A 27,990-nucleotide genomic window follows, 5' to 3' on the forward strand; every position below is an offset into this window, starting at 1 on the left:
TTATAAACTGCCATGGCACTGGTGGGTGCTTCCTTTAACATGCTAATGCATTATAATTAGCGTAAAATGAGCAGTGAGGATGACCAGAGGTCGCTTTCTTTGCCATCTTGGTTTTGGCTGGCTTCTTTACTGCATACTGTTTTATCAGTGGGGTCTTTGTGACCTCTATCTTATTAAACCAGTCTTGCCCAATTTCTATCTCATCCTGTGACTGAGAATGCGGACCCTCCTGGGAGTGCAGCCCAGCCCCCTGTTCAAGATGGAGTCGCTCTGGTTCCAACGTCTCTAACGCGGGGCCCGTGACTGCTCTATTTCCCAAGGTGTATCTAGCATCTCGCACTATGCGAGGCCAAGTTAAGGCTGACACATTTGCAGAAGGAAAGAGGTAAGGAAGCAACCTGGGACCTTCCACTGTCTCTGTTTCCATCTCTCTCTTTCCATCTCTGTTCATCCCAGAATCTCTCTGTCCCTATCCCTAAATATCGAAAATTTCTGTCTCTGACCATCTATCATTGTGGCTGATCATCTGTTTCTGACCATTCCTTCCCGTTCCTGACCCCAGGGAGTGCAGGGTGTCCTAGCCAAGCCGGCGTCCCTCCTAGTAGTACCGCTGCTCTCTAACCTCAGGACGTCAAGGGCCTAGAGCGACAGCGCCAGATGTTTCCCAGCAGGGGGTTCTGAGGCTGTGCGCCCAGATCGCGAGAGAGGCAAGTGGGGTGACGAGGTCGTGCACTGAGGGTGGACGTAGAGGCCAGGAGTAGCAGGCGGCCGGGGAAAAGAGGTGGAGAAAGGAAAAAAGAGAAAAGTGGAGGAGGGCGAGTAGGGGGGTGGGGCAGAGAGGGGCGGGCCCGAGTGCGCCCCCCGCCCCCAGCCCCGCTCTGCCAGCTCCCTCCCAGCCCAGCCGGCTACATCTGGCGGCTGCCCTCCCTTGTTTCCGCTGCATCCAGACTTCCTCAGGCGGTGGCTGGAGGCTGCGCATCTGGGGCTTTAAACATACAAAGGGATTGCCAGGACCTGCGGCGGCGGCGGCGGCGGCGGGGGCTGGGGCGCGGAGGCCGGACCATGAGCCGCTGAGCCGGGCAAACCCCAGGCCACCGAGCCAGCGGACCCTCGGAGCGCAGCCCTGCGCCGCGGAGCAGGCTCCAACCAGGCGGCGACGCGGCCACACGCACCGAGCCAGCGACCCCCGGGCGACGCGCGGGGCCAGGGAGAGCTACGATGGAGGCGCTAATGGCCCGGGGCGCGCTCACGGGTCCCCTGAGGGCGCTCTGTCTCCTGGGCTGCCTGCTGAGCCACGCCGCCGCCGCGCCGTCGCCCATCATCAAGTTCCCCGGCGATGTCGCCCCCAAAACGGACAAAGAGTTGGCAGTGGTGAGTTGCTACGCTGGCCTCAAGGAACCACGTTTAGACAAACTTCGGAGGCAAAGGATGGCGGTGTCTCTCCCCCTGCCCTCGGTGGTGGGCACACGGCGTGGGGGAGGGGCTTCAGTAAACAGCTTGTGGGGTCTTTGGCAAGCTATTGGAGTGATCTCTTGCAAACGGTGGGGGATCTTTTGTAAGCAAAGAAAACTTTTGATAAACAATTTGGCAACCTTCAGCATACAGCAGTGGGGCGAAAAACAAGCCAGAGAGTGGGAGAGGGGTGACCTGGCAAACTACTGGAAAGGGACTCTTATGTAAATAGCGGGGACCTCCTCTAGTATCTGGGACATTTGGCAAGGTGGGGGGGCGGTCTTTGTAAACAACTTTTGGACACATCTGGGCAGTTGCTAAGGGCTCTTGCCAAGCGTCTAGGTAGGCCTTTGGCAAACAGCTAAAGGGGTCGTTTTTGCTAATGTAGGACTTTGGGAACGGGGCTCTGGCACACAATTTGGGTAAACTTATGCGCGCATAAGGATGGGAGGGAGCTTGGTCAAAGCGGGGCTTGGCAAATTTCTGGGGACCTTCGGCACAGATCCGGAGAGGGACCTTTAAACAAACAGCTCGAGGGGGCCATTTGGGAAGTGATTGGGGCAGGAGGGAAGCAGAGAGCGCATCTTTTTTCTCCTGGCTTAATGGACAAATTGGTCAAGGGCTGGGCCTCGGAAAGTTTCCTCGAACTTCTCCAAAGGGTCGGAGAAAAGAAGGAGAGAGCTGGCCCGGCAGGAGGGAGGAGGAGTGGGGCAGGCGCTGGAGGGCCCGGCGCGTGGGGCGGGGGCGGACTGCGCTCCGCTCGGGTCGGAGAGCGGCCAGAGAGCCCTCCTTCCTGGCTGGGCTCCCAAACCGCGGTTCAGAAGTTGTCTTGTGAGCGTGCGCGCGCCTGGCTGGAGGGGCACTGAGCCTGGCCGCAATGTTGCGTAAGTAGGGCCTGTGGAGAGAGGCAGGCCAGGGACCCATCAAGATGTCCTTTCCAGTCCAGGGGATATCTGCTCCCTTGTTGCCTCAGCCACCCTGCCCTCCAGCCTCCCCCTCAACCTGTCCGGGAGAAGACGCCCATGCCCTCTGGTCACCCTAGGAACTCCTTCAGGAGGTGACACCTACCCTCTCCCAACTCTCACCCTTTCCAAACAGCTAGGTCTCAGCCCCCTCTGGATAGATGGGTTGGGAAACCTCCATACATTTTTAGAGGGCTACTTTTTTCAAGGATCTGGAGCTGGCTGGCATAATGATGTGGCTGTTGGGTGGGGGTGAGAGTGGAGCTTTGGGACAATGACAAAGCTACTTGGTTTCCTACACCTTTTCCAGCCAATGGGTCACAGGATGAACACCTAAATTGGTTGTGGCCTGGGGGCCACATGGGTTCTTGGCTTGCACAGGAAGGAATTCAAGAGCGAGCCCACAGAGTAAAGTGAAAACAAATTTATTAAGAAGGTAAAGGAATAAAAGGGTGGTTATTCCATAGGCAGAACAGGGAATGGGCTGCTGGACTGAGTATACATATGGTTATTTCTTGATTATATGCTAAACAAGGGGTGGATTGTTTAAGAGTTTTCCAGAAAAAGGGTGGGGAGTTCCTGGACGAGGGTTTCTCTCCCTTTTAGACCATATAGGGTAACTTCTCAATGTTGCTATGGCATTTATAAACTGTCACAGCGCTGGTGGGAGTGTCTATAGTACTTAACATGCTAATACATTATAATTAGCATATAATGAGCAGTGAGGACGACTAGAGGTCACTTTCATTGCCGTCTTGGTTTGGGTGGGCTTTCTCCAGCTTCTTTACTGCATCCTGTTTTATCATAGGGGTCTTTGTGACCCGACCTGTATATTGTGAAATCAGTCCTACCAACCTCCTGTCTCATTCTGTGGCTAAGAATGCATGCCTGCCCTCCTGGGAATGTAGCACAGCAGGTCTCAGCCTCATCTTACCCAGCCCCCACTCGAGATGGAGGTGCCTGGTTTGAACACCTCTGACAAATGGAAGTCTGTGTTGTCCAGAGGCAATGCAGTGGGGGCTTAAGAAGATAACTCTGGACTTAGACCGCTTGGCTTCAAATCAAAGAGTGCATGAACCAACCAGCTGGCCTAGTGATGATGTTGGGCAAGTGACTTCTCAGTTTCTTCATCTGCAAACTGGGAAATTTCCTATCTCAGGGTTAAAAGAGAGGTAATCTTAGGTGCTTACCTAGCACATGGTAAGTACTCAATAAGCACTAGCCATTATTCCATTCTATTATTATTATTGTTATGTCCTCCATTTCCCCTTTCCTAACTACTTCCAACAAGGCTAGGACCATTGTCAGAAGATCTCCTGGCTCCTTTCACCATTCTAACACAGTACTTATCACATACTTCATTTTGTTTTATTTGTGATCTATCAGCCTCCCTGCTAGGATTTGAACCTTGGAGACAGAGTTGTCTATCTTGTTCACCAGTTTTTCCTCAGCAGTAGCACTGGGCTTGGTACATGGTAGGTATTAAAGAGTATTTGTTGAATAAATAAATGAGTCGGTTGCTCCCTGAACCTCTGCAGGGACCTGCTCAGTTTTGGCCTCAGTTTGGGCAGGGCCAGTTTTATGGCTCATGAAGGACAGGACTACTTTCTTTTTGCAAATGGCTGATTCAGGATTTAAACCCAGGTCTGTCTACTGCCAGAGCCCATGCACATAGTCCTTGAATCTCTTTAGAAGAAAACAGGAGGAAAAAAGTCCCCAAGTCACCAGCCGCAAGGTAGACAAATGAGTTGATAGAGGTAAAGGAAGGATGCTGGAGTATAATGATTCCGTATCACAGCCTCTGGAGCCAGATTGCTTTGTCCCAAATCCAGATCTACCATTTGTGAACTGTGTGATCGTAAGCAAGTTTCTTAACCTCTCTGTGCTTCAGTTTCCTCCTCTGTATAATAGGGTTAGTATATCTACATTACAGAGTTTTGAGCATTAAATTAGTTAACATATTCTGACTTTAGTGCCTGGACATATAGTCAGCACCCAGCACCAACAAGTGGTAGCCATGCTCTCTATAGCTGTATGTCCTGTCGCTCAATGGGTGACCGTGCTGGTTTGGGAACCCAGTACTCCACCCAGTGCTCTGGGACCCCTGGCTTATATCCTGTCTGGACTATGGCACTTGGTTGGGGGGCTGATTGCTGCAGCCTGCTTTGGTCAATACTGTGCCATCCTAATGTGGCTGATTGCCTTGGGGGTGTGCATGTCTTTCAGCAATACCTGAACACCTTCTATGGCTGCCCCAAGGAGAGCTGCAACCTGTTTGTGCTGAAGGACACACTAAAGAAGATGCAGAAGTTCTTTGGACTGCCCCAGACAGGTGATCTTGACCAGAATACCATCGAGACCATGCGGAAGCCACGCTGCGGCAACCCAGATGTGGCCAACTACAACTTCTTCCCTCGCAAGCCCAAGTGGGACAAGAACCAGATCACATACAGGTGCCGGGGCAGGGCTTGGGGAGGCAGGGCCATGGGGCTGAGGGACATGAGTCTCCTTGACCCATGCATTCTCTCCACTCAGGGGATCCACGAGGTATCTTTTGTGAAGGCTTGGCATCTTAGGGAGTTTCAATACACAGTTCTTAGAAAATGAAGTCAGACAGACTTGAGTTTCATACTTGCTAGCCATGAGACTTTGGGTTACTTTTCAGTGCTGTGAATGTTGGCTTTCCAATCTACAAAATGGGGCTTAAAAAATGCCCTTATATGGTTGGTTGGGGAACTAAGCTAGGCTGAACTAATACAAACGGCTTCTATGATTTTTGACACAGAGCAAGAGTGTAGTAATGCTAGTCATTGTTATTGTTTTTAGATGAGGTCATTGGGATGGGCAGAAGGAACGTGATGATTGGTAGCTAATTGGGTTTAGCAGCCCAATTGGGTTACAATTGGTTGCTAATTGGGCCAAGAGCTGTGCTCTGTATGGGTGGTGCTGGGTTCCAATGGTGAGATCTTTGCCCTGTGCCCCATAATGCACTACTTATGGCCCTCCCCCACCAGCCAGAAGTGACAGATGGAACTCCTGAGCTGGGGCCTAAAAATGTTGGCTGGCCTGGGACTCCCTGGGTCTTCAAGGCGTTCTGGGAAGGTTGTCCTTGGCAGTGAGCCCTGCCCAGCCTACACACACATACACGCAGGCACATGCTCACATATACATACACATACCTGTGCACCCTTCCCGTGCTTGTGCATATACTTGTATGTTCACATACACACACACACTCAAACTTTTTCATATATCTGTGCACACACACATACTTGCATATACACACACTTATGTGCATGCATACACACTCACATGCTGTTCTACCACCTCCAGGATCATTGGCTACACACCTGATCTGGACCCAGAGACGGTGGATGATGCCTTTGCTCGTGCCTTCCAAGTCTGGAGCGATGTGACCCCACTGCGGTTTTCTCGAATCCATGATGGAGAGGCAGACATCATGATCAACTTTGGCCGCTGGGGTAGGCAGAAGATGGGGCAGAAGAGGGGCCAGCAGGGATCAGTGTTGAGACGAGGGGGTGAGATGGACATTAGAGGGGCGTGGGGATCCTGAGGGCGGCTTACATAGGACAGTAGATGGTGTGGGCCCTGGGGGTGATTTAGTTGGGGGCAGCACAACACGGAGTGGACACTGGAGAGCCACGTTGACATGGGGGCAGATGGTGTGTTGTGGTATAACCTGGAGGCCGTCTAAACCCGAAGCAAGTGGTCTACTGTGCTGTCCAATATGGCAGCCATTAGGTAGAATATACATGGCTGTTTAAATTTAAATTAGTTAAAAATTTAAAATTAGTTTCCTGGTCACACTGGGCACATTTTAAGTGCTCAAAAGACACAGGAGGCTAGTGACTATTGATTTTGGACAGCACAGACAAAGAATATTCCTCTTAATCACAGAAAGCTCTGTTGGATGATGCTGGTAGACACTGAGGAACTGTAGATATATGAGAGTGGTTTGGAAACCACTCCAGTGCTTTGGAAACTGCTCCAGTGGAGCAGTGTAGACCTGAGAGGAAGGGTCGTAGAACCTGGGCCAGGTGGCCATGTGAGTTTATGGTGTGAACACTGCCAGTAGCACAGACATAAAGGTATGTGGTATAGACACTGAGTGGTAAGTGATGAAGGTAAAGAGCAGAGGAAATAATGTAGACAAGTGGGTGGGTGGTACAGGCCTTGGTGACAAGGTGGGCATGAGGATTCATGTTGCAGATATTGGTGACAGTGTGACATGAAGGCAGGATTGTGGTTAAGAGGGGAGTATTGACAGGATGGAGGATGGCATAGACACTGGGGATGATGAAGATGGGGTGAGGACACTAGTGTGGCAATGTGGGTATGTGGTAGATATAGTGTCATGGTGGTAGAGTAGACAATGAAGGTAGAGGGTATGGATACTGGGAGTCATGTAAACCTGGGAGAGCAGTGTAGACCATAGGATGGTAACAACCAGGTCAGCAGATCTCTACTGAGCTCCTGTTCACAGTCCTGGATAACCCCACTGGGACAAGGGAAGGGGACAGATGCTGGGTGGGCTGACAGGCTCCACATGTAGATGGGGTGTGGAGGGGTTTCAGGGTCTAGGTGGCACAGCTAGAAGCTAAGACCCAGTGTGTGTTTCAGAGCATGGCGATGGATACCCCTTTGATGGTAAGGACGGACTCCTGGCTCATGCCTTCGCCCCAGGCACTGGTGTTGGGGGAGACTCCCACTTTGATGACGATGAGCTATGGACCTTGGGAGAAGGCCAAGGTGAGAAAGGGGCCCTCTGCATGCCCCAGACCTTCTCTCCTGTCCTCTCTCCACTCCATCTGCTTGGACCAGAGAGGTGGGAGGGGAGGAAAGTCACACATCTGGGTGAGTCAGAATCTTGGTCTCCAAAGAAGGCCTGGAGAAGTCCAACCTCCCCCTTCCATGTCACTCTTTAGTTGTCCGTGTGAAGTATGGGAATGCCGATGGGGAGTACTGCAAGTTCCCCTTCTTGTTCAATGGCAAGGAGTACAACAGCTGCACTGACACCGGCCGCAGTGATGGCTTCCTCTGGTGCTCCACCACCTACAACTTTGAGAAGGATGGCAAGTACGGCTTCTGTCCCCATGAAGGTGAGCATCCACTCTAGCCCCCAAGACTTTCCACCCCAAGCCTCCAGCTTCCCGGGCTCCCCACTGTGCTCTGCCCTCCACACTCTCCAGGACTGGCTGGCACTGCCAGTCAATGAGCATCCCTCCAACATCCTTCACTCAGTTCCCCCCCATCCTGATCTGAGCCATTGCTGTTTCTCTCCCACCAGTACCATGATGAATGTAGTACTCTAATTAATCAAGTTGATTTTTTTTAAGTTTCACCATTAGCAATCATTTAGGAAGTCACAGATTTGATTTGCTAATCATTTATTTCTAATATATATTGGGGTGAACTTAGAACTATTACAATGCCCAGTGGTTCTCTCTAGAACCAGTCTCTACACTTCAATCAAGATTGATACTTCAAGGGCATGAGGAAAGGCTTGCTGGTAGCTGGAAACCTAATAGTGTGATAGGGAGGCAGGACTCAGACCAGGGCTGGACTCAACCTGGTTTGCGTACTCCAACTGAGGAATTTCAGCTATTGCTCCTGCCTTGGTCCCGATGCTGCCTCTGCTAATGTGTGTGTGTGTGTGTGTGTGTGTGTGTGTGTGTGTCTGGGCACGGGGGTATACTATCTGCCTCTCTTGGGCACTGTCTTTCTGCCTCCTGTCTAGCTTGTGTCTGCATCTCTGTGTCTTGATAAAGACTTTAGGCTTGACTCAGTATTTGTGTTTGTGTGCTTGTCAGTGCCTGAGATGCAACATTTCAGAGATTTTGAAGCCACATGGGGGAAATCTTTTAAAATGGGATACAGATATTGACATACACACTCAATCCTTTTTAAAAATATCCTTGACACACTTAGTAGTCATAAATCACAAAAAGACAATGTAACTTCATACTCTATGAAGTCATCATATTTGATAATTCTGCAGATTGAAAGCCCAGAAAACCTGGCGAAAATGGAAAAAAGTCTAAAAATTTTTAACACTATCTTCTTTCCCATGTCACAAAGACTCTTTAGTCTACATAGACTAAAGACTGTCTTTATGTCTGTAATTTTACGTCTGTGAATCTCCCTAACCCCACTGTAACTGAAAACTAAGCACCAACCATCTTGACAGAATGAAAGAAACAGAGCTAGTTAATTCCCTTCCTGTTTACGCTTTTATTACCAGAGCTAAACTTTATATTAAGTAAGAGTTTAAGCCATTCACCATTAATAAGTCAGAAATTTTGAAATAAAAATATTTTTTGTATCTTGCGTTTCCCGGTAGGGATTACATGTGGCGTTAACCCTTCCCTGTGTCACCCCTCTGATAGGAACAGAATGCTTTGGTGATAGTTAGATGTGGAAACAGCTGTATTTCATACATTTGGGAAGGGTTATTCCCTGCATTGGACATTAGCCATTTACTTTGTGCTTAGCCAGATGCAAGTACGCACAACACGCACGTGTCTGGGTCTCAAGGCAGAGACTGTTGTTACTCAGCCCCTGCTGACTGCTGAGTCAGTGTCTGATTCTTGCCATCCTTGTCAGGGGAATTTGGGAGGAGACAGGGGCTTCCTGGGTGGTAGAAATGGGAGGTCAGAGGCAGGGGGCTGGCATTGGTCGAAGTTAACGCTTTGCCTTTCTCAACTCTGAGGCCACTAAGGTATCTGGACTCAGTCTTGCCTTTTCTCTAGGTGCCATTGTTTCTGGCATTGCAGGACAAGGTCTTTTGGTAGAGAGGGGAGTGGTGAGGATACAGGGCCTCGAGTTCTGTGGTGGGAGGCCAGGGACTGGGCTCCATTCCGGCCATGGTGGAGTTAACGGGGGCTGGTGAGGTCACCTCTGGCGCCGTTGTGCACAGATGGTCCTTGTTATGGACTTGTGGTTTTGCTGGTTGGCAATTCCAGAGACACACAATTTTTTAGCTTTGGGTGGATGAGGGGAGGATGGGGAGAATCCAAGACAGACAGGCCAGGCTCTGAACCCCACTCCCTCCCCCAACTCTCCATTTATGGCCCCTGTCTTGAAGATGTCAAAGTAGGAGCCCAGAGTGTTTAGTAAAAGGGACCTGAAGGCACCACCTCCCTCTCCCTCCCTCCTCCTCTTCTCTCTTTCTCTCCTTCCTACAGAGACTGCAACAAGGCCATCCAGGAAGGGGCCTGGGGTTGACAGGAGGTAAAGCGAGCTTTCTGTGTATGCGTGTGCACACACATACACATGTATGAGAGTGACAGACTGAGCAAGAGAGATTGAGATTAGTGTGTTTTGTAGTTTTTAGTTACAACCTTCATTCACTTCTTTCATTTCTGTGACCATGAGCAGTTTGAGAATCATCTTTGTCCTAGCTTTGATTTCTCCACCTATCAAATGGAGAGAAATTCTCGTGGTCCTGCCTGCCATGACTGATATACTCATGTCATACATCATTATTACATGAAATTTGCATGGTACAGGCGTGGACCAGGCAGAATGGACAGTGCCCTTGGGGCTGAGGCAGGGTTCTAGAAGCCCTTGCTCTGTGCCAGGTGTCAATCATTTTGTTGTTGGGTGGTCCACAAGGTCCCAAGGGAGGGATTGGGATAACCAGGGAAGCAGGGGTTCTCTCTGGGAGCTCAGAGAAGCAGCTCCTTACCAACCAGTAGAGATGTTTTCTTAATATTTTAACAATGCATCAACTTCACTGGTGTGAACCGGCAGGTGGGCAGCCAGCCAGCCCTATGCCCATGGAAGCATGTCTCATTCACATCCTTCCCTCTCTTCCCCACCCTTAGCCCTGTTCACCATGGGCGGCAATGCTGAAGGACAGCCCTGCAAGTTCCCATTCCGCTTCCAGGGCACATCCTATGACAGCTGCACCACTGAGGGCCGCACGGATGGCTACCGCTGGTGCGGCACCACTGAGGACTACGACCGCGATAAGAAGTATGGCTTCTGCCCTGAGACCGGTGGGTGCCACTGCCTCTCCCTCCCTCAGGGCCCAGCACCTGCTGTCTGATTAAAAAAAACCCATAAGACTCCGTGTGCCCACCTCCTTTCCCCAAGACAGGGGTGCTAAGACATCTGTGCGAATGACATCCACACCCAAGATGTCCATGTAGCTAGTCAGGATACTTGTCACCTGGTACGGCCTGGGCACTGAAATCAGAACAGACACTGGGCATCAACAGTTGAATTGGTGACACCTAAATGTCAGGCCTACTCAGGATCCTCTGACCGACCTGCATCCCTTTTCTCTCAGGCTCTCTGGCAGATACTTCTCTCTCCTCCTCTCTGACCCTGCAGTCTCTCTTCCCTGCCTTTCCTGGTCTGTATCTCCACCTTTTAGTCTGTTTTTTATTAAGAGCTCCCTGCTTTCCTCCCTGTCTCCCTCCTGCCCTCCTTCTCTCCATCCCTCCCTCCTTTCCTTCTTCCCTTCCTCCAACAGGAATTTACTGAGCGCCTGCTTTGTGCAGCAGACACAGAGGTTGGTCTCTGCAAAGCCCTGCCCAAGAGGGCTCACAGTGGAGGGGCATGTGCTGGTGCCATCAGCTTCATCCAACTCCCTTTGCCCCTAGCCCATCTGCCCCCTTCCATGGGAGGCTCATTAGAACTCTGGAATCTGGCTTCCTGGGTTTGAATTGCAGCTCTGATACTTCCTAGCAGTGTTGGCTTAGGGAAATTTCATCATCTCTCTGATCTGTTTCCCATCCATGAAACACGGTGCTATTCAGTCCCTCCTGCACAAGGCTGTTGTCAGGGGTGGGTGAGATGAGTCTAAAGATACAGTGCCTGGGACTGAGTCTAACTTAGGTGTGGTTCGTTAAGGTCAGCGTCATGTCATTGCTTCCTGGTGGTAGCCTCAGACTCTTTGCTGCGCCTTGACCCGTATCCCTAACCCCACAGCCATGTCCACTGTTGGTGGGAACTCAGAAGGTGCCCCCTGTGTCTTCCCCTTCACTTTCCTGGGCAACAAATATGAGAGCTGCACCAGCGCCGGCCGCAGTGACGGAAAGATGTGGTGTGCGACCACAGCCAACTACGATGACGACCGCAAGTGGGGCTTCTGCCCTGACCAAGGTACGAGGCCCTGGTCATTGGACAGAGACCCTGGACATTGCCCTTGCCCCTAAACTTGCTCCAAAAACCTTCCTGAGACCTCACCCACTTCAAGCATAGACACTGCCCCCCAGACACCCACCTACCCAGACCCGCCCTCCTGGGCTGAGACAATGCCCATCTCTGGTGGAGCCAAGGTCCCTGCTTAGATCCTGCCCATCCAGGTGGAGGCACAGCCTCCAAAATCAGACCCTGGTAGACCAGATGCTGCTACCCACCTCCTGGATAAGAACTGGCCTTCCTGAGGGGTCACTGCTCTTGCCTTCCCCTTCGGCCACCCTCCAGGCGGGCTTGTGACTACCAAAATTGGCTGAATTCTGAGCACAGATTACCAGAGAGACAATTCTCCTAAGAGACATTCCCACTGCACAAAGAGGTGCCTTCAAGGAGCTGGTAGGCAGTAGAAGAAAGGAAAAAAGGAAGACCCTCATGCTTGATCTGACCCCATGGTCCACGCAGCCCTGGGGGAGCCCCTAGAGCCCTCCCTCCCCCATCAGTCAGCACCGTCTGTTACCAGGGTGTAAATGGTGGGTCCTCGTCAGTCCTGGGTGCTGAGGATGGAGCTGACTGGGACAGCTCTCTGCCCCCTAGGACTCACAAGCTCAGGGGAGAGAGTGACCAGGAGACAGCTAGTGACCTTACTATGTGCTCAGTGCAGTGAGCAGGGTGCTTGGGGCCCTGTGCCCAATCTAGGCTACAGGGCCCAGGGTTGCAGGGTTGCTTAAAGCTCCCTGATGGCTCATAATGGCCAGGTCAGTGGGCAGGTCCAGGGCCTGTCAGAATTAGGCAAGCCTGTCTTTATGTTGCTTTCATTCTTTTTAATCATCATGAGATGGAACTTGGCAGATGTCAGTGGACAGAGGCTGGCCAAAGGAGGTTTTCTTATCCCCTGCTAAATTCCTTGCTAGGACACAGTCTGATTTTACCAGCCTAAAGGTGGGATTCTCCATCTTCCTGAGTGGTTCAAGGATCCAGAGCTCAGTGGCTCACCCAGGGTGAATATTATAGTCTCCTGGGGCTGCCATGACAAAGTGCCACAAGCTGATGGCTTGAAACAAACCCCATGTATTCTTTCATGCTTCTGGAGGCTGGAAGTCTAAAATCACGGTGTCAGTAAGGCCATGTTCCCTCTGAAGGATGCGTCACTCCAGTCTATGCCTCTGTCATGACATGGATGGCCTTCTTCCCACTCTGCCTGCCTCTCCTCCTTTTCTTTTTTTTTTTTTTTTTTTTTTTGAGACGGAGTCTTGCTCTTGCTCAGCTGGAGTGCAGTGGCATGATCTCGGCTCACTGCAACCTCCGCCTCCTGGGTTCAAGTGATTCTCCTGCCTATTTCCAAATAAGTTCACATTCACAGGTCCCTAGGGTTAAGACTTGGGCAAATCTTTTCTGGGGGGATGCATTTAACCACAACAGGGTGTGACACAGGTTTTGCTTGCTGGCTGTGGCTGAGCCTCTGCAACCACGCTAAGTGTGAATGGTTTTTACTGCTTTCACCTGGGCAGAAATGGTGGCAACATGGGGCCAGCCTATCCCCACTCTTCTTACCTCTTCAGAGAGGCTGAGGAGCTGGGTTTGTAGAGCTCATCTTTTATAGAGAGACATAAAAAGCCAGGAAGCAGAATTTTAAAATGAATGGGGTTTTAAATAGAAAATTCGCAGATACTACTTGTTCTGTTCCTTTATAGCACACCTGTCCTGATACTGACTTGGAAAGAGACAAGAAGACTTTGGCTGACCCCACTTGGAAACAATAGGCACTAATCCCAAAATTGTGTATTGATCCCAGAATTCTCAGGAAAAGAAAACAAAATCAATACATGCCGCTTCCAGGGTTCTCAGCCCTTACTGTGGGGCTGTCCTCAAAAGTCTGCATCACTGGGTCAGGTCTTGACTTCTCTCTCATCTCTCTTCCTGTCTTTCAACCCTCTCTCCTACCTCCAACCCTCAGGGTACAGCCTGTTCCTCGTGGCAGCCCATGAGTTTGGCCACGCCATGGGGCTGGAGCACTCCCAGGACCCTGGGGCCCTGATGGCACCCATTTACACCTACACCAAGAACTTCCGTCTGTCCCAGGATGACATCAAGGGCATTCAGGAGCTCTATGGTAAACCTCTGGGCGGGGGTTGGGGGTGGAGGGTGGGGAGGGGGGAGGTCATGTAGCCTGGGATGGAGGCCCAGGGGGTGGGACCAGCAAGATCTCATCCAGCCAGGAGTGCTGGAGACGAGGGCAGGAAATGGGAGTGTTGACCTGGTCCTGGGAAGGCAGAGCAGCTCTCCAAGGGGATACTTGGATAACTCTTCCCTATCCGAACAATGCTAATATCCATGTCACTCTTAGCGCTCCATTTCTGGGTTTCTCCCATTTTCTAGGTGAGTAAGGTCACCTGGTGCAAGGTTACACAGGTTTGAGCAACCCAGTGGAGTTTAGAATCCAGGAGAATAGCCAAGTACAGGACAGAATTTTCCATCATGTGGAATGACCTTAACAATACGGGGGTGGAAGTTTCTAGTTTTCACAATAAGCTTTGATTTTAGTATGTAGTAGAAACAGAACAACCAGTGCCTTAAGCCAATTATTTATTTATTTATTTATTTATTTATTTATTTATTTATTTATTGTTGGTTCTTACAGTGAGGCTAGAGTTTAAAAAGTCAGTTCATTTTTAAAAAATATTTAATGGTCCTGGTGATATCTGAGCCAGGCCAAAATAGTGAAAATGGTGCTCGAGTGATGAAGTTTGGGGACTGCTAGACTCAGGAAAAAGCCCAAGGTCTGCCGTGAGAGGTGCTGGGTTCAAATGTGGCCTCTGCCCTTCACTAGCTGCAAGATATTGTCTAAGTCTTTATACCTCTTTGGACTCAGTTTCCTCATCTCTAAAATAATTGCTTATCATGAAAAGTGCCATACTGTCAGTGCTGGACACACCAGTGGCCCCCTGACTGCCCTGACTCTTGTGGGTATAAGAATCTCAGCTTTGGGTTTGAATCCTTGGGCAAGTCACTCAACTTTTCTGGGCCTCAGTTTCCTCACCTGTGAAATGGTGCAATCATGATACCCCACTCCCAGGGCTATAGAGAGGACTGATTTGGGTGATGTCAGTAAAAAGCATATATAAAGTACACAGGGCCCCGGGACTCCCCAAGTCCAGGCATCTTCTTGTTACCTTACGGAGCTTACACTATGGCCAGAAGGCGATTTCTTCTGACTCTTAGCTGGTTGGGTGGGCACCCCTCGGGGCTCAGCCTAGTGGGGAGATCCTCTGGAGCTGCAGAGAGTCTAAGGTCAGGTGTTCTCCCCCAGGGGCCTCTCCTGACATTGACCTTGGCACTGGCCCCACCCCCACGCTGGGCCCTGTCACTCCTGAGATCTGCAAACAGGACATTGTCTTTGATGGCATCGCTCAGATCCGTGGTGAGATCTTCTTCTTCAAGGACCGGTGAGTGCAGGAGCTTGCTTCTTGTCCTCCTTGTCTCCTGTCCTCTGCTCTTATACCATTATTCTTTTCCCTCACTCTTTGCTGAAGACTCCACCAAGTGCTTCCCAGAATGACCTGTATTAGGCAGTTTCTGCTGTGTATCAAACAACCTCCAGGTTTCAGTGGATTTGCACCCAAGCATTTTGTTTGCTCTCTCATAGTCTGTGGGTCTACTAGTTATCTTGACTTTCAGCTACAGTTTGGGTTCAGGTGTGCTCTGCCTGTTGTTCTCATGGGATTAGCAGCTACTCATGGCAGACGACAGGGTGCAAGAGGCCAAACTGAACTACACAAGCTCATTTAAAGCCTCCACTCACATCTTGTCTGAGAATATTCCACTGCCTGAAATAAGTCACATGGCCAATCCCAACACCTACCCTAGAGGGTAGTACTGCAAAGTCACATGGAAATGCATATGAATGCATAATCCTAAAATCGAAATGGAGGGAAGAATTGGGAACCATAATTCAGTCTACCACAGGCCTTCTAGAATGGCGTTGCCCTCAAATGGCCAAATTACTCTGTGTATGGGTGGTGAGTGACTGCAGAGTAGAAAGAGGTGGTATTCTTCATGCTATAGATAAGGATCACCACTCAGTTGACTAAAGACTGAGGTTTACCCTAATGCCCTAGTTCCCTGGAGAATGGCAGGCAGTATCTAGGACCTCATTAAAGGGTCTGTCCTTCCATTCTTCTATCATCCATCCATCTACCCATCCATCCATCCATACCTATATCTTTCCATCCATCATCCATCCATCCAGCCAGCCATCTGTTATCCATTATTTATTATCCAGCCATCCATTATTCATTATTCATCCATTTATTCATTCATAGAGTGTAGTAGTTGAGAAAATGGACTCTGAAGCCAGATTCTCTGGGTTAGAATTCTGTAACTGCTACTTACTGGTTATATAATCATAGATAAGTTAATTAAGTATCTTCTTTGTACCTTGGTTTCCTCATTTATAAAATGGGGCTAATATTCCAACCTATCTCCTAGGGCTGTTGTAAGGATTAGATGAACTTAGTGCTGAGAACAAAAACAATGCCTGACACAGTAAGTGTATTCATATTAGCTATTGTTATTGACAAATAATTGTTTGGCATCTACTGTGCCAAATACTTTGCTAGGCTTTAGTAGCTGGAGGAGGAAGAATGATGTTCTCGGGACAGTGGGGTTGGGGGCTGCTAGATCAGTGTTCTCAAAGACAGGCGCATGGGCCTCCTATAACAGAACCACCTAGAGTGTGAGTATTAAAAGGTGGGTTTTCTGCCCCAGCTTCAGACCCTCCTGACTGGAACTCTGGGGCTAGGCCCCAGGAATCTGCATTTTAGCAAATTCTCCCAGTGATTCTGATGCACATTAAAGTTTGTGCATCACAAGTCCAGTTTGAGAAATAGGCATGGAGAACTGACATGGCAAGATGAAAGAAAAGTGATTGCAGAGGTGTTAGGTGCTTTTGTGAGCACGTCCCAGTCAAGGAAGGCTTCACAGATGCAGCAGCATTTGAGCAGAGCCTTTAAAGGAGAAGCAAGAATCTGATGGGGGTGACAAGTTAGGAGGTTCTTTGAGACAGAGGGACCTGCAGAGCCAAGCCATAGTGATGTGAAATTTTCTGGATTAGCCAGTGAGAGTCTGGTGAGGCTAGAAGATGTTCCATAAACTTTAAGGAAGAGTTTCCTCTACTCTAGGCACTGGGCCACATTCTGGGGTGCAGATGCCTTGCCCTTCACAGGGTCTGCTGGCCAATGGGGAAATGGCAAGAATGCAATGAGAGATGAGACTTAGAATGTAGTGAGAAATCAGGTCCCATCAGGCCTCGAATGCCCAAATCAGGATATATAACAGCAGATGTCAGCACTGCTCTGCAGTTCCCATTGTAAGGATCTGGCAATGTCCTTCATCTGGAGCTCCTCCCACTAAGAAAGCCCTGACCACACATGCAGATCTCAGATGTGTGGGGCCTAGGAAAGGATGCAGAGCACAGACCCAGGCTGGAGCCATCCCTGGCCTACCACATCACAGTTTTCTTTCAAAAGGAACTTGATGAGTGTTTAATGGGTTTATTTGATTAACCAGTAAATATTAAACTTCAACCACGAGCAAAAATTGCTGCTAGGCACTGGTGAGGGTGGGGGTCATGAAGGACAGTATCGCAGGGTGATTAAACTCAGACTTTGGAGTCAGATCTGGATATGAATCTTGGTAATAACTAATTTACTTAGTCATTGACATAGTAATAACTAAGTAATTTGAATCTTAACCTCTCTGAGCTTCATTTGCTAAATAAAAATTGTGACACTTTCCTATGCTAGGATGCTTTTCTGCAAATAACAGAGACCATCCCTCTGCAAACTCAATCCAGCCTAAACAGTAGAGAGAAATTGCTTTCATTTGGTACAAAGTCCAGGGGTAGAGCTGCCTGCAGGGGCAGAGAGAGGGTCAGTGACTTGATGTCTTTGTGCACTGCTAGCCTCTGCACTGACTTCATCCTAAGGCTGGTTCCCCCTCATGGTCACAAGAAGGTTGCCAGTGGCAATTGGGGCTCTAATCCCTGCCCTCTCCCAGGAAGCGAGAGAGAAAGAGACACGCACAGATACACACACACAGACCCCCAGATGTGAAATACAAGTCTGTGTGTTCCGTCTTTACACCACTGTAAGTCATATGGCAACTGCTGAATCAGTAACAGTGCTAGGGAATGCTAAACTCTGATTGGCTTGGACCAGTAGTTCTCAAACCTTGGCATGCATTAGAATCACCTGGAAGGCTTGTTAAAACACAGATTCTGGGCCCCAAGCCCAGAGATTCTTATCTGTAGATCTCTGTAAGGACCCAATCATTTGCATTTCTAATGAGTTCTCAGGTGACGCAGATGCTGCTGGTCAGGAGACTGCACTTTGAGAACCAGTGGCTTATACCAATCAGTATCTACCCGTAGAATGGGGGTTGGGGACACAGGGTCTGAGGAGGTGATGGCTGGATCATAAATGTGGAGTTTTGTGAAGAAGGATGGTGGGGAAATAGATAATTAATGCTAGGTAGACCATCCAGAGTGCGTGCTGTCTTAAAAGATTGTGAGGATTAAATTACAAGGCACATAAAGCACACGGCATTTAGTAGGACCTCAATAAATGATAACTCTTACTCTTGACAAAGTACACAAATTCATTTCATTTTAATTCAGGAAATACTTGAGTGTCATCAGCTTCTGCCCCGATTGGCCTCTAATCAAATAGGAGAGTTAAGACAAACAGACACTACTGTTCCAGGCACTCAGAGTTGATGATTTTGAGAGGCTTAGAGAGGGAAAACACAATATGGACAGAGGTAGTCAGGGAAGGCTTCCTGGAGGAGGTAGAGGGAGAGAACAGGGTAGGAGGATGTTTCTCAGCTCCAGCAGATTGCAGACAGGAACTCTGCCCGTTCTCCAGTCCTCCTCCAACCTTCCTTTGATCCTGCCTCCCACTCCCATCATGGAATCATCTCTGGGATGTTTCTGGGTGGGTTTGGGGGTGTGTGTGTGGTTCGAGCTGCAGGGTGACTGAAGATGTGGTTTCCTGTGCCCCCTTGCCTCCTGCCAGGTTCATTTGGCGGACTGTGACGCCACGTGACAAGCCCATGGGGCCCCTGCTGGTGGCCACATTCTGGCCTGAGCTCCCGGAAAAGATTGATGCGGTATACGAGGCCCCACAGGAGGAGAAGGCTGTGTTCTTTGCAGGTGTGTGGGAAGCACCCTTCCTTGGCCCTCAGCTCCACAGAGCTCTGCACCAGGGCTCCTGGGTGTCCCAGGCTCACTCCCCCTCTCAAACCACAGTTCCTATGCACCCGTGGGTGCTCCCTTTCCTTTATGGATTCATTCTTTCAACATTATTTCCTGAAGTGCGCAACTCCTCTGGGAGATTGGTTCCGACACCCAACATCAGATAGCATTAACCCTCAGTGTACACATTTCATTTTCTTAATTCTTTTCAATCCGTCTCATTTCTTTTCTAGAAGAAAAAAAGTCTCAGTTTAGTGCTGGTGTGTCCCTAACGCCTTTGTAGTGATACAGTCTTTGGCAGGTAACAGTTTTAGTTCGAATGTTTTAAAGAATATTTGTTTTCATTTTTACTTTTAGACATAAATTGGTTTTAACAGAGGCAGTTAGTTATAATAGTGTGGAGTTTCAAATCAGGACAGAAACGGATTATTCAGTAACTGATATTTTGACAGTCAAAAAACATTTTTTAATAAATTTATTTTTAAAGATTTCAAAATGAATTCACCGAAAGCAGAATGTTAAGTAAATAATAGTACAGGGAGCCCCTAGAAGTGGTAGAAATCATCAAGGTGAGGTCTGTATGGCTAAGGTTTACTCATTTAACATTTATTGGAGCATTTCCATGCGCTGGGCTTTGCCAGACCCTGGGGATACAAGCTCTGCCCTCGCGTTGCTCACAAACCACTCAGGGAGACAGACAGCTGGGCTGTTATGAGGGGTAAAGAAGGACTTAGGAGGTCCCTGTCCTGGTCTGAGGTGGGATCCTAGAGAAGATAAAGGCTCAGCCAAGACTATTGTCTCCACCACCTGGCTCCCATCTCCCCCAATCCACCGTAATAATGGGTCCCGGAGAGGACAACTGCTGGCTCCTAGGGCACCTTTTTGCAAATTAGCAAAAGGTGCCTCTTTATGGCAGCAAGGCCCTTAGAGTGCACGACTTGGTGAGCAGAGTGTGAGCTGGATTTATCCCCCAACTCACGTCCTTGACCAGGCACCTTCTGTAATTGACTTCTAAAGCCCTCTGTGTGAGCCCTGATTCTGGGCACTGCAACCAGGAGTGAGCAGGAAGTTGCACTCTGTTGGGAATGGCTGCAGTGGGGCCCGTGGACAGACAGATGATGGGAGGAACAGGCTGGCCTAGGGCATGTCAGCACCAGCCAACACACCCTTTGCTTCCACCCCAGGGAATGAATACTGGATCTACTCAGCCAGCACCCTGGAGCGAGGGTACCCCAAGCCACTGACCAGCCTGGGACTGCCCCCTGATGTCCAGCGAGTGGATGCCGCCTTTAACTGGAGCAAAAACAAGAAGACATACATCTTTGCTGGAGACAAATTCTGGAGGTAAGGGAGGGTGGTGGGTGGGACAGCAGCACAGTTGGCTGCGAGAGACAGAGAAGCCACCCTGAGGCTTCAAGCCTCCTGGGTTGAGTTCAGAGGTCGGTGGGCTCTGGATGCCCTCTCTCTGGTCTCTAACCTCTTTGGTATCTGGCACCTCTGAGATGTTGCCAAAGGTGAATCATTCTTGTACACATTGCTGATATAATTCTGGTTGGAATATCCTTTCTCTTTGCAGAATTCTTTTGATTGGCCCATGTCTGGTCTGGACCCTCATATTTTGAAATGACTCACTGAAGAAGGGGGTAATAAAAATAAAGATAATAACTGCTCCTATTGACACTATGTGCCAGAGACTGTCCCAAGGGCTGTATGGGATAGGAATTATTATTCCTCCCATTTTACAGATGAGGAAACCTGGGTTCAGGAAGGTTAGGTAACCATGGCTGGGCACAGTGGCTCACGCCTGTAATCCCAGAACTTTGGGAGGCGAAGATGGGCGGATCACTTGAGGTCAGGAGTTCCAGATCAGCCTGGCCACATGGTGAAACCCCATCTCTACTAAAAATGCAAAAAAAATTAGCTGGACATGGTGGTGCATGCCTGCAATCCCAGCTACTAGGGAGACTGAGGCAGGGGAATCACTTAAACCTGGAAGACAGAAGTTGCAGTGAGCTGAGATCACGCCACTGCACTCCAGCCTGGGCAACAGAGTGAGACTCCATCTCAAAAAAAAAAAAAAGAAAGGTTAAGTAACCAGCTTGGAGTCACATAGCCAGGTAGGGACAGGTTGGGATTTGAACCCTGGCATTCTGTCTCCTGGGAAAACATGTTAGTCTTCACTCTTCACTACTATTCTATACCCGAGATGGTGGAATGGGGGTTCCAAGAGATGGGGGAACATGAAGGCAGTGGACAAAATATGAAGAAGACTTAGAGATGGGTGCACCAGTCATCCATAGAAGCCAGCATCCAAATCAGACCCCATGGAAGGAGCAGGTGCCCTGTGTCATGCTCACAGCAGGCCCGTGGCTGTGGGTGCAGGTTGGCAGGGGAACAATTTGGAAGCAGATGGTTCTGTGCTCCAGGTTATCTACAGGAAAGGGTCCAGTTCTGAGGGGCTATAGTCATGACCAGGGAACCTAATATCCAGGAGTGGCTGGTGAGAGGTAGCCCAAACCTCAGGAGTTTGACTGTAATTCTTCACACTTTCTAGAAAAGGAAACGGAGGTCCAAAGAAATTAAATAACTTGTCCAAGCTATTGAGATATGTGTGTTTGCACAAAGCCAGGATTATAGCTACTTCTCTTGTATTCTAACTGAGTACCCCCTCCACTATACCTGCCAGTCCATTTGATTAGTGAGAAAAGAGTGGTTGGGGCACAAAGACTTATGGTGTGTCTTTCCATCCCCTCCCTCCTGGTATCCCCACATTCCTTCCATGGCTGCCACTGCATCTGGGCCCTCCCCAAGAATTTTAGAGGGCACTTCCTGAGGCCTTTGTCTGCCATCCCCAAAACAATCCCGCTTACTTCCTAAGGCCTCTGTCTTCTCCCCCTTCCCTCCTCCCCACTACTCTGCCCCCCAGCTGCCCTGCATTCAGAAACTCTTTATATCCCAGGCCTGCCCATGTGAGGGTGGAATTCCAGACATATTGCTAAGACACTTAGCAACCTAAGCTGATTGATATCTCAAGCCTCAAGAAAGAAAACAGTCAGGCAGGAAACCACAGAACGGGCTTTCCACCCACCGGCTCCAGACACTAGCCCCAGACAGTGTGCATGCGCGTGTGCACACACACACACACACACGTACTGCGAATGGCATCTCAGCATTGTAGGAGCCCTGAATCTCCAAGTCTTAGAATTGTGGCTGGGGAGCCACACAGACCCACAGAAACGTGAATCTTAGAATCCTAAAGCCCTGAAGTTTTCAAATTATGGTGTTGGAAGAACTTTTTAAATCACTTTTCCATGCACTGTATCTATGTAAACATGCAAAAACAGACCTGTTCCTAGCATATAGGAACATGATTGTGTGCGCATGTGCACACACACACACACACACACACACACACACACACACATAGACAGGCATGGAGGTTGTGGCAGTGCCTTGCTGGATTTCCAGGCAGAGTTATTTGCATCCCAGTCCTTTTCCACACAAGCCCACCTCCCAAAGCCAGAGCCAGGACAGACAGCGTGCTCTACAGAGGAACCACCCTGAGACTTCCTGAAAAGGGGCAGAGCTGAAGGGCCTATCAGAAGCTCTGGGCTGGCTTCCAAAAGAGACAGATCTCTATTCCAAGAGAAGTGGTGAATGAGCTTGTGACACTGGCCCTGCCGTGGAGTCTGCAGAGGCCCCAGAGGCATCTTTGCTGGAGAAGGAGAGAGAGCCCCAGAATGACAGAGGCTGAGCAGCTGTCTTCAGCATGCCAGGAAGAGCTCAGGCCCTGCTTGTAGAAGCTTTCACTAAGCTACAAATATATGTTCCACATCTGCTGTGTGCCAGGCACTTAGCTAGCTGCTGGAGAGACGGGGGTCAAGAAATCATCACACCCTGCCCTCATGTAGTTTATAGTAGAATGAGGGAAAATTATGTAAACACATTTGAATCAGATAATGATGGCTCTCAGTATGGGGCCTCTACCATAGCCCAGCCTGAGGCTATGCATGTCACCTATATTTCTCAGTTGAGGTAGATACCGTTAGCTCCTTTTCCCAAGTGTGGAAACTGAGGCTAAAGTGGCTCAAGGAAAAGCTGGGACACAAATATCTGTGTTCTTAACACCTGCTATACATGGCAACTTCTACAGCTGCAGAGAAGTACCACATCTTCTGACACCACAGTGCTTGTATTCTTTCTGGATGAAAAGAACTTGGAAGCAAACTAATTCTCTTATCTGAGCCTCAGTTTCCTCATCTGTAAAATGGGCTTGACTTCTGCCATCCCCACCTTCTGTGGGTAGAATGAGAAAGAAATGAGGGCCAGTTCAAGTGTGGGACACACATCTCCAAACTATCCTAATGCTAGGGAATGTAGTTTGAGGGCTCAGTGGAGGTCCCTTGGATGGGAGTGTTGGGATTTTGAGCTAGGGAACTTGGTTTTGGTGACCCAGGGCATGAGGAAGCATGCCAGGTTTTGTAAGAATGAGTTTTATGCTGCAGCTGGGATTAAGGAAGGCGTTAGTTCTTCGGGGTGATGGCTGAGGGAGAAGTCCCTTTGAGGGAGAAGTCTCCTCTAGAAGGGAGCATATAGGGAAAGCTGCTGTTGGGGTCCAGGGTGGAGGTGGTCAAGGCTGGCTGCAGAAAGGAAGGGAGCCCACTAGGAGGCACTGTGGAGCAAAGGGTGGCTGCTACCAGGATGGGATGCGAACACAGATTCATCTAGAAACAGCTCCACTTGGGCAAGACTTGTTTACTAGGATATCCACAGCTCCCATAGTAGGAGCTCAGTAAATATTTATGGAATAATGAAGTGGAGAGGCAAAGAAATCAACATGACAGCAGCATTTAAAAAGTTTTCCAAAAATCTTAAAAGACAGAAGGGTTGCTAGCCAGGGAGAAGAACATACTAACCGATGCCCAAAGTATTTACCTGAATTAAAGGCGGGGCCCAGGATTGCTGCCGCCGGAACTGAGGTGGCATGTGGCCCACCCTGTGACTAACAGGCCTTGGACTCACACGTACCTTCCACCTTGCATTGTAACCTCACTGCCCCAGCCATGATCATCTCCCAGGGCAGGGACTGTCATCTCCCTGTGGCAGATGAAGCAGCAGCAATTTTTCCAAGCCATGAAGTGAAAGAATGATGGGGCAGATTCCCATCCCTGGGCTTCTAGTTTAGCACTCCTCGGATTACAGCAGGGATTTGTTTGTAAGGGAGCTAACATTTCTTAAGTACCTACTAAATATTTATAAGACATGGGGATAGAGGCTCTGCATGTGCTGTTTTATTTAATGCATGCATTAAATTAAATACACTAAATTAGACACAACCCCATTTTACAGCTGGTAAAACTGTGGCTGTATGGAAAGTGGTTAACATACTGTTTGGCATGTAGTAAGTGCTTTATAAATGTTAGCAGTAATCATGAGATTGTTTTTATGGGGTCATCCAAAGTCATATAATTAAAAGTGGTAGATCTGAGGCTCAGACTCAGGTCTGATTCCATGCCCTTCCTTCCACTGCAGCTGGCTGCTTCCCTGAAGGGCTAGGTCCAGTTTCCGAGGCCTATCCGGGAGCCATCAGCTGGGTGCTCCCATCCAGGCCAGGGGGGAAGTGTCCTTTAGAGAGGTCCTGCTGGTTCACTGTGTCTGTTTCTTTACAGATACAATGAGGTGAAGAAGAAAATGGATCCTGGCTTCCCCAAGCTCATCGCAGATGCCTGGAATGCCATCCCTGATAACCTGGATGCCGTCGTGGACCTGCAGGGCAGCGGTGAGCCACCCAGGACTGTCTCCGCTTTCTAGGACTCCCTGCCCCTAGCCAGGGCCCAGCTCCTTGCAAACACACACTTCTTCATTGTGCAGGGCAGGCAGGCAGGCAGCGCCCGGGAAAACAAATCAACTCCTTCATCCCAGGGCTGGGAAGGTTTCCAGATCCCTGACCTCTGCTCCTTGGCCTGGCTCCAGGCAGTAAGATCCAGAAAGACTTCTCACAGCTGCAGGGCCTAGAGCCAGGGCAGGGGAGGGCGGAAGGCCTGGGCCGGGGGAGAAGGAACATGGGCTCTGTGCCGTGGATTCATTCTGGGGTTTGATCCTGGCCCTTTTGGGTTTTGCAGGAGGCCTGTGACCACCTCCCATTAGCAGAAGGATGGCTCCATTTGAGACAAGGCAAACTTTGTCATGCTCTGTTGCTCATGTGGCAAAGATCCTCCACTCAACCAGTTTGCCCCTGGCCCCCTGCTGATTAAAACACAACCAGTAGCAGCGAGGGATAGAACTTGGAGTTTGAAAATCACACTCTTGAGGAGGCATCTGTGAGCTTTCTAGGGTCCTGGAAATGGGTCCAGTTTGGCTTTTTTAGAGGAGATTTAAACTGAATTCCACAGATTTTTTTTTTGAGCACCTACTGTATGCTAAGCACAGGCCCTGACCTCCAGTAGCTGAAGGTCTTACATGTCCAAGAAAAAGCAGTGTACAATCAGATGCTAGATTAGGAGTTATCTTCAAGAATAAACATCTATTGAGCACCTACTACATGCTAGCATATTAATAGTAAATGAGATTATGTATGTCAGGAGTCACAAACTCCAACAGCTCCATGTGTCAGGCAGGTAGCACAAATGAGTAAAGCAGGCAGGGGCAGACAGTGGGGAATTGTGGAGTCTGTGCAGAATCAGAGCACATGCCTCATTTACAGGAGACACTTTCTTCTCACCTTCAGATAATTATTGGCGGGCAAGATTAGGGGCCTAGGCCAGCTGCCATGGTTCACACCTGTCATCCCAGCACTCTGGGAGGCCAAGGCAGGAGAACTGCTTGAGCCCAGGAGTTTGAGACCAGCCTGGGCAACATAGTGAGACTCTATCTCTACAAAAAATTTTAAAGGACATTAGCTACACATGACAGCACATACCTGTAGTCCCAGCTACTGGAGAGGGTGAGCAGAGAGGATCACTTGAGCCCAGGAGTTTGAGGCTACAGTGAGCCGTGTTCATGCCACTGCATTCCAGACTGGGTGACAGAGTGAGACCTGGTCTCAAAAAAAAGAATGGGGCCTGGTGTTGTTAGATATTCTATATTAGATATTCTAGTTTTTTTAAAGGAAGCCAGAAATCTGTACTTCTGTGTGACTTTTTGGATGTTTACATGTTGGCAAGTTATTCAGATTTAAAGACAAAACAAAACAAACTTGTGAGAGTCAAATAAAACCCATCTGTGGGCCTGATAGGACTGGATATATCCTGTTTTGCCACCTCTGGTACATGGAATGTGCTTAGTTTGATGCTTGTGTTAAGTGGAGTTACTGTTTTTAATAATAGCATATGTTATCTGACTTAATGCTCACTGCAAGCCCTAGAAGGTTGATAATCTTTATCCTCATCTTAGAGATGAGCAAACAGGGAATAAAAGAGCTTATTTCACAGCCATTTCCCTTCTTCCACTCCCAGAGGGGGCTCTTCTGGGCTTTTGTTGTGTTTTGGTTTTGTTTTTGTTTTCTTTTCTTCAATCAGCTCAGGTTGAAACAATTGAATTTTTTTTTTTTTTTTTTTTTTTGAGACAGAGTCTCCCTCTGTCACCCAGGCTGGAGTGCAGTGGCGCGATCTTGGCTCACTGCAAGCTCCACCTCCCGGGTTCACACCATTCTCCTGCCTCAGCCTCCCAAGTAGCTGGGACTACAGGCGCCCACCATCACGCCCGGCTAATTTTTTGTATTTTTAGTAGGGACGAGGTTTCACCATGTTAGCCAGGATGGTCTCGATCTCCTGACATCGTGATCTGCCCGTCTCGGCCTCCCAAAGTGCTGGGATTACAGGCGTGAGCCACTGCGCCCAGCCACAGTTGAGTTTTTTTTGGTGGGGGGGGACAAGGTCTTGCTCTATCACCCAGGCTAGAGGCACAATCGTAGCTCACTGCAGCCTCAAACTCCTGGGCTTAAGCGACCCTCCCACGTCAGCCTCCTAAGTAGCTTGGACTACAGGAATGCACCACTATACCCAGCTAATTTAAATATATTTTTCGTAGAAATGGGGGTCTCTCTATGCTGCCCAAGCTGGTCTCAAACTCCTGGGCTCAAGCAATCCTCCTGCCTCAGCCTTTCAAAGCTCTCTTCTGCTTTAAAAGCTTCTTCCCTATGCCAGGCAGAAATTCAAAGTTCCCAGGAACCTTCTGTGTGCCAGAATGTCAGGATAAGGGGGTCACGGTCTCTTCTTTCTCTATCCCAGGTCACAGCTACTTCTTCAAGGGTGCCTATTACCTGAAGCTGGAGAACCAAAGTCTGAAGAGCGTGAAGTTTGGAAGCATCAAATCCGACTGGCTAGGCTGCTGAGCTGGCCCTGGCTCCCACAGGCCCTTCCTCTCCACTGCCTTCGATACACCGGGCCTGGAGAACTAGACAAGGACCCGGAGGGGCCTGGCAGCCGTGCCTTCAGCTCTACAGCTAATCAGCATTCTCACTCCTACCTGGTAATTTAAGATTCCAGAGAGTGGCTCCTCCCGGTGCCCAATAACAGATGCTGACTGTACTCCTCCCAGGCGCCCCTTCCCCCTCCAATCCCACCAACCCTCAGAGCCATCCCTAAAGAGATACTTTGATATTTTCAACGCAGCCCTGCTTTGGGCTGCGCTGGTGCTGCCACACTTCAGGCTCTTCTCCCTTCACAACCTTCTGTGGCTCACAGCACCCTTGGAGCCAATGGAGACTGTCTCAAGAGGGCACTGGTGGCCCGACAGCCTGGCACAGGGCAGTGGGATAGGGGCATGGCCAGGTGGCCACTCCAGACCCCTGGCTTTTCACTGCTGGCTGCCTTAGAACCTTTCTTACATTAGCAGTTTGCTTTGTATGCACTTTGTTTTTTCCTTTGGGTCTTGTTTTTTTTTTCCACTTAGAAATTGCATTTCCTGACAGAAGGACTCAGGTTGTCTGAAGTCACTGCACAGTGCATCTCAGCCCACATAGTGATGGTTCCCCTGTTCACTCTATTTAGCATGTCCCTACCGAGTCTCTTCTCCACTGGATGGAGGAAAACCAAGCCGTGGCTTCCCCCTCAGCCCTCCCTGCCCCTCCCTTCAACCGTTGCCCATGGGAAACGTCAACAAGTATGAATAAAGACACCTACTGAGTGGCCGTGTTTGCCATCTGTTTTAGCAGAGCCT

At 49.4% G+C, this 27,990-nt stretch overlaps 1 protein-coding gene across 1 annotated transcript; it reads left to right on the forward strand.

Annotated features, from left to right (window-relative positions):
- On the forward strand, window positions 1–27,961 carry MMP2 (matrix metallopeptidase 2). The gene is made up of 14 exons (XM_004057657.5): window positions 1–385; window positions 563–1,371; window positions 4,641–4,867; window positions 5,748–5,896; window positions 7,056–7,184; window positions 7,361–7,534; window positions 10,262–10,435; window positions 11,373–11,546; window positions 13,537–13,692; window positions 14,890–15,025; window positions 18,653–18,789; window positions 20,016–20,175; window positions 24,501–24,610; window positions 27,060–27,961. Exons 2-14 carry the CDS (start codon window positions 1,219–1,221, stop codon window positions 27,161–27,163), a joined length of 1,983 nt encoding a protein of 660 aa, XP_004057705.3. The 5' UTR covers window positions 1–385; window positions 563–1,218; the 3' UTR covers window positions 27,164–27,961.
- Window positions 27,962–27,990: the final 29 nt, after the last annotated feature.

Source organism: Gorilla gorilla, chromosome 18, assembly GCF_029281585.2.
Source record: "Gorilla gorilla gorilla isolate KB3781 chromosome 18, NHGRI_mGorGor1-v2.1_pri, whole genome shotgun sequence".
Taxonomy (NCBI): domain Eukaryota; kingdom Metazoa; phylum Chordata; class Mammalia; order Primates; family Hominidae; genus Gorilla; species Gorilla gorilla.